The sequence below is a fragment of the Desmodus rotundus genome, chromosome 7, assembly GCF_022682495.2.
Source record: "Desmodus rotundus isolate HL8 chromosome 7, HLdesRot8A.1, whole genome shotgun sequence".
NCBI classification, from domain to species: domain Eukaryota; kingdom Metazoa; phylum Chordata; class Mammalia; order Chiroptera; family Phyllostomidae; genus Desmodus; species Desmodus rotundus.
Window position 1 is genome coordinate 74,444,473 of NC_071393.1, and position 16,532 is coordinate 74,461,004.

The 16,532-nt window shown below is 34.7% G+C and overlaps 1 protein-coding gene and 1 pseudogene across 4 annotated transcripts in view; both read left to right on the forward strand.

Moving 5' to 3' along the window:
- Positions 1-16,532, forward strand: part of KNL1 (kinetochore scaffold 1) — a 66,118-nt gene that overhangs the window by 33,622 nt on the left and 15,964 nt on the right. For all 4 annotated transcript variants that reach the window (XM_045201932.2, XM_045201934.2, XM_045201935.2 and 1 more), the window contains 7 exons: positions 2,675-2,727; positions 3,759-8,798; positions 10,282-10,420; positions 11,048-11,115; positions 11,497-11,595; positions 14,416-14,531; positions 16,112-16,202. In XM_045201932.2, the coding sequence (XP_045057867.2) occupies positions 2,675-2,727; positions 3,759-8,798; positions 10,282-10,420; positions 11,048-11,115; positions 11,497-11,595; positions 14,416-14,531; positions 16,112-16,202 (5,606 nt within the window). The remainder of the gene's footprint in view (positions 1-2,674; positions 2,728-3,758; positions 8,799-10,281; positions 10,421-11,047; positions 11,116-11,496; positions 11,596-14,415; positions 14,532-16,111; positions 16,203-16,532) is intronic.
- LOC112311432 (ubiquitin-conjugating enzyme E2 W pseudogene) lies at positions 12,427-13,023 on the forward strand (annotated as a pseudogene).

Here is a 16,532-nt window from a genome sequence, read left to right on the forward strand (position 1 = left end):
AAGCCAAAGAACTTATCTGTATGACGCATGGACATGAACTAAAGGGGGGGAATATGGGTGGGAGGGGGTGTGCAGGACGGAGGGGAATAGAGGGGGGAAAATGGGACAACTAATAGCATAATCAATAAAACATGTTATTTTAAAAAAAGATGTCTAGAGGAATGGGAAGTGATTTTGAGATGATAGAGGGAGAAGGAGTAGTAATAATGAAGAATGAAAAACAGGCAAGACAGGGAAAAAATAAAATTTGAGATGAAAAAAGGAAAAAAGGAGAAAAAGGGCAGGATGAAAGAGAAAAAGAATAAAGAAAAAAGTTAAAAAAAAAAGCTAAGATAAATAACATTTGAGAAAAAAGTAGGAGGGGAAATGGTAAAATTTGCAATTTTAAATACAAAATTATTGAAGATCTAGAGATAACATTGAAAAAATGCAACAATTACCCTATCCACAACAACAAGCAAAGATTGCTAATGGTGGTGAGAGAACGCAGGTATTTTAATAGTGGGAAAGAAGATGTGAGATGACCACTGACAAGAAAATTGGTTTTGAGAGACTGGATGGGATGGAATAGTAAGAATGCTGGATGGAAACAAGTTGTAGTAAGAGAGAAAACAAAATTTAAAATGAAAATAGAGGAAATAAGGTAAAATGCGGTAAGAGAAGGGAGTGGCAAAATATGTGAATTGAAATAAACTATAGTATAAAATCTAGTAACTTAATATGCACAAAGTTGCTGGATAGGAAATGAATGTTAAAAAACTATGCAGGAAAGAAAATATTGCAAATCCAGGAGAAGACCACGGTGGAGTTTGTCTCGGTAGCATCTAGTATTTACCACTGTTCTTTCTTTCTGTATCGACCTGTAGTGATGTCAGATGTTGATCCCCTCTGTCCTTCAGCAGCCTGTCCAAGATTTCCAAGGCTCTATTGTCTGTGGCTACCTCCTTCAGTTTTTAATCTAGTCAAACTGCACTCAGCAGTCATGCTTAAGCACTGTAGGGCAGGGCAGAATCCATCCTGGGGGTGGGGCTATTGTTTCCCCTCAGGCTGCTGCCACTCAGAGAGGGGCATGGTCTGCGTGAGCACCATGGCTGTTGCTATATGGGGGTGACTCATCACCGGGATCCTGGTGTCTACTCTCTGAGTTCTTTCCCCAAAGCTTCTGTCCCCAGTCTCTCTTCAGGTGTCTCTGACTCACTCTTACCCCCACCTCTTTGCTGGATCAATGAAAATTTGTGTGGTGGCCCTTTTAATGGCTCTTTGCATCTCCAGCCATCCATCTCTGTCAGAGAGCAACCCTGCTGCTTTTTGCCACTGGATGTCGTCTGGGCACTTTCGGGTGTCTGGTAGTCCAGCCTGGGGATCCCAGCTTAGGGTTTAGACCCCACACTTCTCAGGGGGATCCAACTGGCTACTTTAGTATTTGAATGGGCACCTAGCCAGCCCTCTCGCGTTTCTACCGAACTCCCTACCAGTCAGATTGTGCTGAAACTAATTCTTCTGTCTGTCTGAGGTTTTAAGGCTTCTCTCTTGGTATTGTTCAGTTGTTTGTTCTGGGTGATTTCTCCACAATTTAATTATAACTCCAGATTTATCCTGGGAGAAGGTTAGTGTGACTTCCATTCACTCCTCTGCCATCTTGGAAGAGATCTAGAATTTTTAAAAATAAAATGCACCTTTTGTCATGGGAAGGTCCAGATTTCTTAACATAGAATACAAGATGCTTCAAAATCTTACACTAACATTTCAGCCTAATCAGTTGGTAATCTTTACCATGTAACCTCTACTATCCAGGAAATAAAGAAAATGGAGAAGAGGGGAAAAAGTAGTCTAAACTTTCCACCATTAAAATTTGCACCACATTGTAAAAATATTTTAGTCACACCAAGAATACAGCAACTATTTCCTTCTCTAAAATGGGACAATTAAAAGTCAATAAATTTAATACCTATGTCCTTACAAAGGGCTTAGTAACTAATAAAACTTTAGTAAATATGGTAGTCTCCCCTTGTCCATGGAAAATATGTTCCAGGACCCACAGTGTATGCCTGTAATTATAGGTAGTACCAAACTGTATGTAGTTATGTGTTTTTCTATACATACATACCTATGATAAAGCTTAATTTATAAATTAAGCGATTTTACAAATAGAGTTGTTCTTAGCAACCTCAACATACAGCTTTTTTTTTCTTATTAAGTGGAGAAATTTTACCTTTTCACTTAAAGGAAGTATATTCTAATTGTCAGCATCACTACTCTTAGACTGGGTTCATTAGTAAGTAAAATAAGGGGTTTTGAACGCAAGCACTGCAATACTGTCACAAAAGACCTGATAACCAAGATGGCTACTAAGTGACTAACAGACAGGCAGCATATACAGTGTTGGATACGCTGGTCAAAGGGCTGATTCATGTCCTGGGTAGGATGGAGCCAGATGGCTCAAGATTTCATCATGCTACTCAGAATGGCATGTAATTTAAAACTTAGGAATTATTTTTGGAATTTTCCATTTAGTATTTTTGACCACGAATGACTGCAAAAAGCAAAGCTGCTGATAAGGGCTCCACTATACTTGTAACTGATGAAGAACCTAACAAAGGGAAAGTTAGCCTCTTGGTGATACATATTTTTGTAATTGACTATAGTTTTTTCTTTTTAAAATTTTTTCCAACAGGAATGAATACATTGCTTTGTGCTCCCATTCAGACCCAGATGCAACAGAGAGAGGTATGAGTTCATGCAGGTGCCTTCATATTTTAATTTCTCTTGACAGCTACAACTTTTTAAAAAGTCAAAATTTAATGGTAATGGTATGATTTAAAGGTTACCTACCAAAATGGATCCATAGACTGGAAAAACTTATTTAAAAAAAAAAAAAGATTTTATTTACTTATTTTTAGAGAGAGGGGAAAGGAGGGATAAAGAAAGGGAAGGAAACATTAATGGGTGGTTGCCTCTCACACACCCCCTACTGGCGACCTGTCCTGCAACCCAGGCATGTGCCCTGACTGGGAATCCAACTGGAGACTCATTGGTTCTCAGGCCCATGCTCACTCCACTGAGCTACACCAACCAGGGCTGGAAAAACTTACCCATTTAGTTAACTAGGGAAAGTTAAATCTCTCTCACTTTAAATAATAGGGAAATATATTAGTTACTCAAACTTTAATGGACATATGAATCATCTCAGGATTTTGTTACAATATAGAGTCTTATCCACTAGATCTAGCATGGGCCCTTACATTATATAGTTCTAACAATCTCCTAGGTGTTACTAATATACTGGACTATTGGACCATACTTTAAGTAGCAAGGAGTTTGACCAAATCCTTACATATAAAATCAGTGCATTAAATTCAAAGAAAATCCTAACTTCCAAAAGTACAGAGTGTGTTATAAATTAGTCATTATGCACTTACCCCTTTCTAAGTCTTTTTTATTTAGAATGAGAATGACCTATAATACAGTGATTAGAATTTTCATTATATTTGCATTTGGTATTGTCAATCCTTTCTATTTTTCATCATTCTAGTGAATGTATAGTTAACCTTGAACTTTTAATTTGTCTGAAAACACTAGAAGTATTCAAAGTCTTTAGAAGAAATTTTTATAACAAATTACTACACACCACACCATTGATTCAAACACACCAGTATATCATGAAACCATCATTGAAGATTATTTATTTAGAACATGTAAAATACCTTTTTTAAAGTTTGCATTTTATTTGATTTTTTGATATTTTGTTTTCATTATAGGTTTCAGTTACAGAACACAACCATGAAAAGAAACATTCAAATGACCAGACAGTCATCTTTTCAGATGAAAACCAGATGGACCTGACAGCAAGTCACACTGTGATGATTACCAAAGACCTTTTAGATTATACAAAAAATGAGAAGTCCACCAAGATAGATACCACAGCCTTCCTGGCTAACTTAAAGCTTCACACTGAGGATTCAAGAATGAAAAAAGAATTAAATTTTTCCATGGATCAAAATAGTAATTCAGAAAAGAAAATAAATTTCAATGACTTCATACAAAGATTGAAAACAAGGAAATCTAATGCTTCTTCTGTAGAACCTGATAAAGAAAATTCTGAAATATCTCTTCATTCCAAAGAATTAAATAGGACCTCTTTTATACATCAGATGCGTGAATCCCTTCGTGTAGATGAAACTAGCAGTAATGTGACTAGAATCTTTAGAGAACAAGATGATGAAATGGATTTCACCCATTGTCATACAGCCAATATTCAGAGTTTGGTTCCCACAGCCAGTGAGGCTAGCTTAAGGGAGTTTAAAAGTGATGATATTACCGTTTATGGTAGTGACTTGATGGACTTGACAAGAAACCACACTATACAAATTTTACCCTCAGCAGATAATTTATCTGAAACTGAAAATCCAACTCAGATTGTCATGATGGATGTTACAAGTTATAGAACTAAAGCTTCAGAGAAAAAGAGAGTCTTTGAAAATAAACCAAATGCTGCTTTCCAAGACCCTTCCTTAAACCCTAAAGGTGAAATACATATTACCAGAAATAATATTACTGGGACAGAAACTCACATAGTCACACAGACTTCTAACCAAGATACCAGAACATTGGCTATGATCCCAGAATCTATATGTTCCAGTCCAGCAATTCAAGATTATAAGACAGTTTTGTATTCTAGTTATAATAATGCCATGGAACTGACCAAGTGTGTCTCAAGTACAACAGAGGAAAAAAATTTGCTGAAGCATGACAGTGATTATGCCAAAATGTATCCTAATCCAGATGCCAGCTCTTTTCTCATAGAGAAGACAATATATTCAGGAGAGGACAACATGGACATTACCAAGAGTCACACAGTTGCAATAGATAATCAAATTTTTAAACAAGATCGGACAAATGAACAGATAGACATACCAATATCTGAAAAAGATATGATGCTCCAAAATCACATGACCTTGTCAAAGGATAAAGAATTGAATGTAAACTGTAGCTCAGTTCCTCAAGTATCTAGGGAAAGATTAAAACAGAGCCTGGCAAATCCTTTGTCTATTTCATTGACTGACAAAAAGAATGTAATCTTCACAGATGAAGATAAGGATTTGACTAAAAGTCACACAACTAATTTAGGAAGTCAAGCTCCTCTTGCATCTCATAATCTAGCATCTGAGGATATTAGTAAGTCTCACTCTGACAGCAATAGCCTTTTAAATGAATTGGAAAAAATGACCAAAAGTCATATTGAACTATCCCAACAACCAAACAAAATATCTAAAAACTTCCTAACTGACACCTGGAGAAAAGAAAAAGATCAAGTTTTGGAGATTTCACCCTATCTTGGTAAAGTTTCTCCTCAGTCAGTCAATATTAACCAGGACAGTGCAAAATATAATGTAGTATACTCTGGTGGAGATCTTAATAAACAAGTAGCACTGGGGAATAATAGAAATATCATGTCATGTGAGCAATCTATGTTTCCTACCACAAAACGGTTTTCATCAGGACAACATGCTGTAGAAAATCATAATACTGCTATTGACAGTCATATAGTAAAATCTGTACCAGGCCAGAATTCTACACTGAGGAAAAGTTTAGGCAATGCTGCCCTTGACTATTCTCATGACAAGATAATTATTTGTTCAGAAGAGGAGCAAAGTATGGATCTAACCAAGAGTCACACTGTTGTCATTGGATTTGGATCTTCTGAAGTACAAGAACTTGGTAAGACTAATTTAGAAAACAGTATCAGCCAACTACCCATAAACAGACATGAAGCTGTAAAAGTTGAAAAATATAATAAAACTCCTATTGAAAAATCTGGAGTATTCATTTTTGATAATATGGATATGTTAGAGGACAAATGTGTACAGAAACCTGGATTTCTGAATGAAAACCAAGATGTCAAAATTTGTGAAAGGAAAAGTATTGACAAACTAAAAATTGATAAGACTGTTATATTTTCACAGGGGGATGAGAATGATATGGATATCACCAAGAGTGATACATTGGAAATAAATCATAGACCTTTATTAGACAAACATGATTCCCATTTGGTGCCTTTGGCAGGAACTTCTAAAACTGTTTTGTATGCACGTGGGCAGGACGATATGGAGGTCACTAGAAGTCACACGACTGCCATAGAATGTGAAACTGTCTCACCAGATGAAATAACTACCAGGCCTGTGGACAAAACTGTCATGTTTATAGGTAATCATGATGAGCTGGAAATGACAAAGTCCCACACTGTTTTCATTGACTACCAAGCAAAGGAAAGAACTGTGCTTCCAGACAGACCTGACTTTGAACTATCAAAAAGGAAAAGCCTAGGAAAACCAACAGTGACTCCTCATGCTGAGGAGAGTGTTTTCTTTCCAGAGAATGTTAAAGGCAACCATTCAGCAGCAAAAGTCAGCCAGCTAACACTGGGGGAACAGTCTAACAGTGGTCCTATAGAGAAAGCTATAGCAGTTATAGCTAATGGTAACATGGAAGTGCCTACATCAACCATTTGGAAAAATGACAAAGATGTACCAAAGCCTAGATTTCTGAATGAATCTCTGTCAGGCATAAATCAAAGAAGGAAAAGCCTTAGATTCAAAAATGACAAGTCCATTGCATTTTCAAGTAATGATAAAAATGACATGGATATCATCCAGAGTTGTACAGTGGAACTAAATAACAAAAGTGCCCTAGAAGATAAAGAAGACTCCCTTTTGGTGCCTTTGGCAGGAACTTCTAAAACTGTTTTTTATACATGTGGGCAGGATGACATGGAGATCACTAGAAGTCACACAACTGCCTTAGAATGTAAAACTGTCTCACCAGTTAAAATAACCACTAAGCCTATGCAGAATACTGTAATGTTTGTCAATAATCACAGTGATCTGAAAGTCACCAAGTCCCATAATGCTTTCATTGACTGTCAAGCCACAGAGAAAATACTTCAAGAGTGCTCTAATTTTGGAACAGCAAAAGGAAGAACTTTGGGTGTTTCTTTTCCTAAGGATGGTAGCTTTGTTCAAGAAATCACTGAAAAACAAGAACAGGCTGTAGAAAACAAAATTGTTCTTCACACTGAGCAAAAGTGTCGTGTGGTAGCCTATTCTAATACATTTTCTGGGGATCAAGGTGAGAGAGAAATCGTCAAATTCCATAGCACTGCTGTGGATGAAAAGGACAGGGTGGAAGTTGTAGACCAGGCCTACACATTGGAAAAAGCCAGATTTGAAAGCTGCCACTTAAGTAGCACAGATAGAAGAAATGTGGATTTTATAAACAGTCATGCTATTTGTGAATCCAGCAATAATTATTCCTATTTACCTAATGTTATTTCCTATTTTGATAATTTGGAGGGGAATGTCATGTCCTTATGTGATGAAGATGAGAAAGCCACTAATTGCCCAGTGCAGAATGATCTTGCTTATGCAAATGATTTAGCCAGTGAGTATTACTTGAAATCTGAGGGACTGCTTCTCTCTGCTCCTTGTTCTTTGTTAGAGAAGGGAAAAGTTACTCAAACTAATACCAAAGGTCAGTTAGACTGTGTCATAACAGTGCTCAAAGATCAAGGTCTGATTAAGGAGCCCCCAAATCTATTAGCTAATCAAACTTTAGTATATGGTCAAGAGTTGAGGAACATGACCAAACTTGACTCAAAGCAAGGATCTCTTAAGTTTCCAGAGGATCAGAAGGAGGCCTTTGTTCATAATGCAGAACATAATTTAAAGCAGACCTTTGTTGATGATGTTTGTATTGGTTCTCAGCCTCATCTCTCAACCCACCTATCTCTGTTACCTCAACAAGGACAGAGTGTTATTAATAAAGATGAAACTAAAACTTTAAATATTGTTATAGGAAATTCCTCTGTACCCACAGAGGAATTGAGTGAAAATAAGTCCATAATGCTCAATAATGAGAAACAGTTTACGGTAGCCTGTGAAGAAGAACCGGAGAAAAATATCCAAACAGCTAAATGTAATATAACCATAGATTTCCACAGTAACTCAGACTTGACTAAGCAAGTTGTTCAAGCTCATGCCAATCCTAAAGAAACATCAGATCCTATCATTGCATCTAATACTGCAAGTTTTAGTAGTGGCAAACCAAGTCTGAATAATTTGAATAAGAAAACTGAAAAAAATTTGGATTTACAAACTGTCTCTATACCACCTGTTCCAGAACAACTAGTTGAATTAGTAAATAATGCAGACAATGATATGAGTAGAGTGCAAGCTACAGAAATGTGTAGTACTAGCACAGTGTCCAACAATGTTAATAGAGATGAAGAAAATAAACTTTTCCATAATGGATCTGAAACCAACTCTCTACCATTAATGACATTTGTAAAAGATAAAGTGAGGAGATGTTCTTTGGGAATATTTTTGCCCAGATTGCCAAACAAGAGAAATTGTAGTGTCACTGGTATTGATGACCTGGAGCAGGTTCCGTCAGACACAACTGATTTAAATCACCTAGAAACTCAGCTGGTCTCCAATAAGGATTTAGGCATTGGCTTTGTTGCAGCTAAGCTGAACTTAAGTCCATCTCAATATATAAATGAGGAAAATCTTCCTGTATATCCTGGTGAGATTAATTCTTCAGACTCTATTAGCATAGAAACCGAGGAAAAGTCTTTGATCGAGACATACAAAAAAGAGATCTCACCACCTGAAAATAAAATGAAAGAAACCTGCAATAGCCAGAAAAGAACCTGGGTACAAGAAGATGATGATGATAATCAGAATGAGAAAAAAATCAGAAAAAGGGAGATTAAGTGTACTGATACTGCACAAGATCAGGAGGTAAGCTCTGTCTTGAACTAAGGACTGTTCTTGATTTTAAAAAAATTATGAGTATACTTGAATTTTTATTTTTGTCTTGGGTAAGCAGGAATTATTTTCAATTATAGGGCTGAATAAAAATTTCTTTGTAGAATCTTAAAGAATTAATTGACTAACAGCTAGACTTAAAAACAATCTGAAGTGGTAGATGGTCACAAAAAATGAAATTGAAAGTAGTACAAAAATTAATGTAGAACTTATAGAATTCTAAATATTCTGTCACCTCTGGTGATTTGTTGCAGTTTTGCATATGAAAATTTCTAGGCAGGATACATGTGGTTTGAAAAGTCACCTTCAGTGTTAAAATATTTGGAGGGTAAAAAGCCTTTTTATTATGCAAACTGCATAAAGAAAAACTTGACTGAATTTTCTTGGCTAACGAGAGTATGAAGAAACTGAAAGTCCATTTCTTTAGTGGATGGGAAAATGCCTACGTCAAGCCCAGTATCTCAAAATGAAGTGAGATTTTGTATTCATGAAAGAGGTTATAGATATTCCAGTTGAGGGACACTGATTTGAATAATTTGGGAGAATAAAACCTGTCATTCAAGTTGAGTTTTATAGATGGAGAAATAAAGATTAAAAGTATCAGAGGCTCATAGAAAACAGTTTAAACTCAAGAAATATGTGAGCTTAGATGATTTCAGTAGTTCTATAAGATGTGGTGAGGAAATGGCTTGTCTATGAAGCTTTGAGAAAGTAGTTAACAGTTATATAAAATGCATAACTGAATAGATTCTATGAAAATTAGTACTATTTTGTTCAGTAAATACTTATTTAGTATCTAGTATGTCCTATGTACTGTTAAGGTTGCTAGGATGCCTCAGTGGGAATTTATAGACAAAAATCTGCTGTCATGGGGCTTATTTACATTATGGCATTTAGACAAAGAATATAATGTCTTCAAAAACATACGTAAAGTCGGTAGACAAAAATGACATTTAGGGATGTAAAGTCAAATGGTTAAAGTGGTAAAAACAGGACCCTGTGACTTATTTGACTTCATCCAAAGGAGTCTTGTTCACCAAGTGAAGGAAATACTAAAGTCTGGACATAAGTTTCTTTCTGTACTAGCCAATATTCTATTCTGGTTTTCTGTAGTACAGTATCCCTGATCCTGGTGGCTAGTAGTTGAATAATTGGATAGGTCAACATTTGATAGCTCATAGAGTCTGGCTATAACTAAGATACATCAGAAAAATAATTTCTTACACAGTGTAATCCACAAAGTTGTTTCTATATATTTTTAAATAAAATTATTTTTAACTCTAAAGGCTTCATTTGCCTGTTACTTATTCTAATTCTTTGCTAAGGGGACTCATAAGAGTTATACATAAATTTTATGTTAGAAGTATTTCTTTTAGTGTTCAACAAACTTTTAGTCGTTATGAGTATACAGTGTTATGACTTTGTCCTTATGATGTTCCTTAATTGATAATTTCAGATTTTCGATCACCGTGCTGAAGGGGATATAGATAAAAATGCTGACAGTGTATTGATAAAAAGCCTGAGCAGGACCCCATCTAGTTGCAGCAGTTCTTTGGAGTCGATTAAGGCTGATGGGACCTCTATGGACTGCAGCAGTAAGATGATCTTTATGAAAACTAACTAATACAAGTCATCTGCTTGCTTGACTAATAATAAATGTATTTCCATTCAAGAGATTTTTAAAATTTGTATAAGCTAGCCCTGACTGATATGGCTTAGTGGGTTGGGCATCCTCCCACAGACTGAAAGGTCACCAGTTTGATTCCCAGTGGGACACATACCTGGGTTGTAGGCCAGGTCCCCAGTTGGGGGCATTCGAGAAACAACCAATCAATATATTTCTCTCCCTCTCTCTCTCCCTCCCTTTCTCTCTCTCTAAAATTAAGTAAATAAAAATAAAATTTGTGTAAGTTTTTTTAGGGGTTGTAAATACTTGATAAGGAAATAATAGTTTGTTTAATTCTTGTTATTTTAATAAATTGAGAAGTGAAATACTACACTGGGTAGAGCAGTTTCCTTAAGAGGCTTATACTCAGTTAAGAAGACATTGAATGGAGCCTTAAAACTGTAACATATTTTACCCTACAAATGATTGTCTTTGCAACAAGATCTTAATGGATAGCTTCAGGAGCATGAACCCCACATAAATCTGGATGATAACTAAAATTAAGTTTACAATTTAATTTTGACTTGTTCATCACCTGAATTTGCCTTACTTCTAGCATACCGCAATAGTCAGATGGAATCACAGTTTCTCACAGATACTATTTGTGAAGAGAGCTTGAAGGAGGTATGTTAAAGTATTCCTCATTTCTAATGTAACTAATTTCCTTGTTTTTCAACATTAAAAAATGTTGAAATGTTTTAAATATACACAAGATGAGTTTTCTATGTTAAGGGCCCAATATGGCAGTTAATTATATGGATTGGAAATAATGATTAGAAGGCCTAAGTTTACTGTTTTTTTCCCCCCCAATTCTACTGTTACTGAATAATCTCAAGAAATAAATTTTAGATAAAAGCTACTCATGTATAACTTACAAATATCTGGATAGTATTTCCATAAATATATATAAAGAACTTTAAGCTATTTATTTACCAACAAATGAGGTAGTTATAATCAAAATGAGCTCACCTTGAATGATCATACAAACTTTTTTTCTTTCTTCAGAAACTCAAGGATGGGAGAATAACAATAAAGGAGTTCTTTATACTTCTTCAAGTCCACATTTTGATACAAAAACCCCGACAGAGCACTCTCCCAGCCAAAGTAAGTTCAATTTCTTGGCAAAATACTTGTGTCAGTTAGAATATATTGTTCTTATTTACTAAACTGCATCAACGCAAGCGTTTATTCAGAAAGAAAAAAGAATCAAGGAAGCAAATTGTTCTATAAAATTTTCCTATAATAGGTATATTTGTGGTTAGTGTAAAAGTCGATTTTTTTTTTTGTACTGTGGATTTTCATAAGGTGAAATTTTATTTTTCTCATTCCTTGCCATCGAATTTATTTTTGATACTTTTTCCTAAGCATATGCTCTTTCCCATCATAAAAATCTAAGATAGCAGTTTTTAATAAACATTTTTCAAAATAAATATGTAAGATCATGAACATTTGAATAATACAATCACTAAACTCAATTTCAAAGATTAATAGAAAAACTTATAACACTTTTACAGGAATTTTTTTCTTAAGTCTGTCAAACATTTACAAAAATTAGTTATGCCCTTGGCCACAAAGAAAACATTAACTACTTGAAAAAAATGGACGTTTTATGAACCACATCATCTGATCTTAGTCCAATAAAATTAGAACCAGTAAAAGAACCAAACATTCTTTAGCTTCTTATAATTAAGAAACATACTTCTAGATAATTTTTATATCAAAGAGGAAATCAAAAGTATTTAGAAAGCAAAGAAGAACAGTTAATACCAAATCTATGTAAAAATTATGCTTAACAGGAACTTAAGAGCCTCACATATCATTGTTACAGAAGAGAGTCTAAAAATAAAGGAATTATTAATACTCACTTTAAGAAATTGGAACAATAGGCGTCTCAGGCCTCGCCGGCCTTTGGGGGATGGTTTCATCATGGCGTCAATACAGAAATGACTGCAGAAAAAACCGTTGGCTTTGCAAAATGACCCACCTCCTGGGATGACTTTAAATGAAAAGAGTGTTCAAAATTCAATTACACAGTGGATTGTAGACATGGAAGGTGCACCAGGTACCTTATATGAAGGGGAAAAATTTCAACTTCTATTTAAGTTTAGTAGTCGAGATCCTTTTGACTCTCCTCAGGTCATGTTTACTGGTGAAAATATTCCCATTCACCCTCATGTTTATAGCAATGGTCCTATCTGTGTATCCATTCTAACAGAAGACTGGTCCCCAGCGCTCTCAGTCCAATCAGTTTGTCTTAGCATTATTAGCATGCTTTCCAGCTGCAAAGAAAAGAGACGACCACCAGATAATTCTTGTTATGTTCGAACATGTAACAAGAATCCAAAGAAAGCAAAATGGTGGTAATCATGATGATACCTGTTGATGCCACTGTTATCATCCTCCTAGCAGAAGATAGTCCTACTGAGAAAATGAGCACTTTGATCATTTAGTCTTTGAACTTTAACCTTTGACTGGAAGTGACCTATAGGCAATGAAGACTACTTCCTTTTACTTCATTTTTACTCGTGTGCATTCTGGGCGCATGTTGATTGCTGGTTCAGTCCAGGCAACTGACATGCTTTTATTAGTCATACAGTATTAATGCAGGTGTCAGGAAACGTCGAATATAATTCCATTTTTTATTTTTAATTTTTTAAGCTTTTGGAAAAGTTCCAGGTCCTCATGTATTGTGCAATAACAATGACTTCCTTGATGGTTTGGGGACATTCGTTGCCGGCAAGGGATGTCGGTAACAGGAAAAATTTTCATTAACTCCTGCCACCCAGTGATTAATGCATGATAAGGCCTATGAAATGAACTTAATGGTTTTAGTGGGATTATAAATAAAGTGAGGGATCCAACATTACTTTGAAAGTCACCCCAACTCATTTCTATTTGGATTCTATGCACTGTGATCCTAAGGTTAACATCATGAATTAACATGCATCTTTAAAGGACTGTAATGAAAGATCATTGCATATTTATTGAATTGGTTATATCTGCTGTCAAATTGTTTTGACATGGAAGGTTTTCAAGTAACATTGGCAGAGAGGTACAATATGTTATCCCTATGGTGAAAATAAATTCATTCATTGTATATAGTTCCTCAGTCTTTGAAGTAAAGGTATGAGTAATATAGGGTATGAGTGGTTTAATCAAGGCTTTATTTTGGAAGTAAAATGGCAGTGGTGATTAAACTGCTGCAGTCCGTAATTTGGGCTTGTTTGTACATTAATGATTTTTCCAAGTAGAGTACGTGTTGTTATTTCGTGCTAGCCATCAGCATGAGCCCTACTGCCTAAACACTATTTCATTTATTTATGTTTGGAAAACCCATAAACATTATTGTTTGCAATTTTGTTTCTTTTGTCATGTTTTAAGTCAAGTTTGAATGTTACAAATACTTTAATTGAAAAACTTTTGTCTGTTTTTTCTTGTAAATTTTCTTTACTTGTAAGTATTGTCTTGTCCTTTAATTCTGTACCCTAAAATAAGAAATACATTTTTGACAGAGGCTTAAATGAAAAAAAAAAAAATTGGAACAATAAAATCATATCCATAAAAAGTCAGAAAGACAGTTAATACAAATAAATGATAAAGTTAATGAATTTTTAGGTATTAAATTACTTAATAATGTATAGCCATTTTTTTCCAGCTTTGTTGAGGTAAAATTGACCAATACTGCCTAGCCATTTTCAAATCATTTACAGTTCCGTGTGAGTAGAACATCTACAGTTTCCCTACACATCTGTGGGAAAAGGACTTTGATGTCAGAGACTTGAATTCAGATTTCAACTTGTAGCTTTACTGGGTATAAAAATTTCTGAAGAATATTCAAATTATTCTTTGTAGAACTTTTAGAAATAGGCACTTTGAAACTTGAAACAGTTCTTAAATATGGTTTGTCTGATTTTGTTTTTTCAGTTTACTATAAACACACAGTCTACTTCAGAAGATCTGATGTTGAGTCAATATGTTTACCGACCCAAGATACAGATTTATAGAGAAGATTGTGAAGCTCTTCACCAAAAGATTGAAGAGTATGAAAGTTTTTGTTTTTTGTGTTTGCTGGATGAGTTAATAATTTGTGTGGTAAGGTTTTGATTAGAATAACACCAGCATAGAAAAACTTGATGGCATTAATTGGTGGTGTGATACAGTATGTTTATAGAAAGAGTTTTGGCTTTCAGGTTGAAGCTCAATCCTGGACACAACACTGTGTAACATTATATGAGCCATTTAACCATTATTTCCATATCCGTAAATTAGGGATAATAATAACTACTTAGCAGGTAGATAAGAAAAGTAGAAAAGAGTGTATATAAAATGTCTTCACGCCATTTTTAGTAAAAAGTATGTCCTCAGTGAATAATAATTATTAGATTATGATATCATAAATTGCAAAGGAACATCTTCAAAGAGAGATATCTCTTTAGAGATTTATATGCAGTGCCTAAAATCAAGAATGCCTTTGAGTTTATAATTTTGTCACATTTGCCTTTGACTTGCATGTATAAAATAACATGGTTTTACTCACACTGTAGCTTAGTGCTTTGGTATATATAGATGCAGACTAATTTACAAGTTAGGTACAGCCTACTTGCTTCCCACAGGTAGATCAGGACTTGCAACCCAAGTCATGTTTACATCATACTTATCTAGAATTAATCCAACTAAATTTGAACCAATCTCACAGAAAGTAAATAAAATAATCTTTTAGGGAGATAGTTTTAAAAATAGAGGCTTAAGCCAAAGAACTTATAAGTATGACCCATGGACATGAACTATGGGGGGGGAATGTGGGAGGGAGGGGGTGGGCAGGATGGAGTGGAGTGGGGGGGGAAATGGGACAACTGTAATAGCATAATCAATAAATATATTTTAAAAAAAATAGAGGCTTAAGATGCTGTTAAATTATTATACTGCAGATTTGCCTGATTCTGGCTTGTTTATTCAACAAATATATGTTTTGAGCACCTAGTACTTGCTAGGTACTGTACTAAGTACTGAGGTTCTTCACTGAACGAGACAGAGAAATTTCTTTATGTTGTGTAAATGAGTTGGCATCTCATGATTTGTCTGAGATGCTTTATTTTGAATGAAATACAATGAATAGCCTGTTTAGATGTGCTGTGCTATTTGATTTTACACTTCTATGCCTATATATAATATCTTTTAACTCTGGTAGAAATTTGTTTTTTCTACTTACTAACAAGAGACTAATATATATCTTTGCTACTTTTATAAATGCTATTCTGTGAAGGTGAGATAGGACTTTGGACTGAATTGGGAACTTTTATTTAAAATAATAGTTACAACTTCACAGTTATCATTGACAGGCCTTAAGGATTCTTTATTAGTATATGTTTTCATGTGGGAACAAGCTGATAACATTGCAATGAGAATTCTATTTGTGAGGGAAGTTTTTTTGACTCATAACATTTTTGAACTGTTCTACAAATGTTGAAATAATAAGGCTGGTTACTGTTCTTGAGTGTATTCCCCTCTTTTTATATAGAAGAGCAACTAGAGAGAATTAAATTAAGTATGCCTGTAGATTGAGTTGATTCATTGAAACGGACTTCTGAACCCTATGCTAATTAACTTTTCTATATTTTAGATTAAAGCTTTCTGCACTGAACCAAGATAAACTGTTGACTGATGTAAATAGGAACCTATGGGAAAAAATGAGACACTGCTCTGATGAGGAGGTACTTTTGTGTCATTTTCTGAGTGGGAATCATTATAGACAATTTGAATAATTCTTATTATGAAATAGGTAACTTACTTGGTAATGAGTGATGAGTTCTTTAATTTACTTTTCAGGTATAATATGTTACCAAGGTTTTATTTAATTATACATGAGTAATTGTTAATACATAATTTTGTTAAACCTGAAATTATCAATTAATATATGAAATATAGTTGAAGTTTATTTAGAGTTCCCTCCTTCTTGTTTGCCTTTCACTTAAATTTAGAGGAGGAAAGGATTTAATTGATTAAATAATAATTAACTCATTTTATATGTGCTCTAATACATT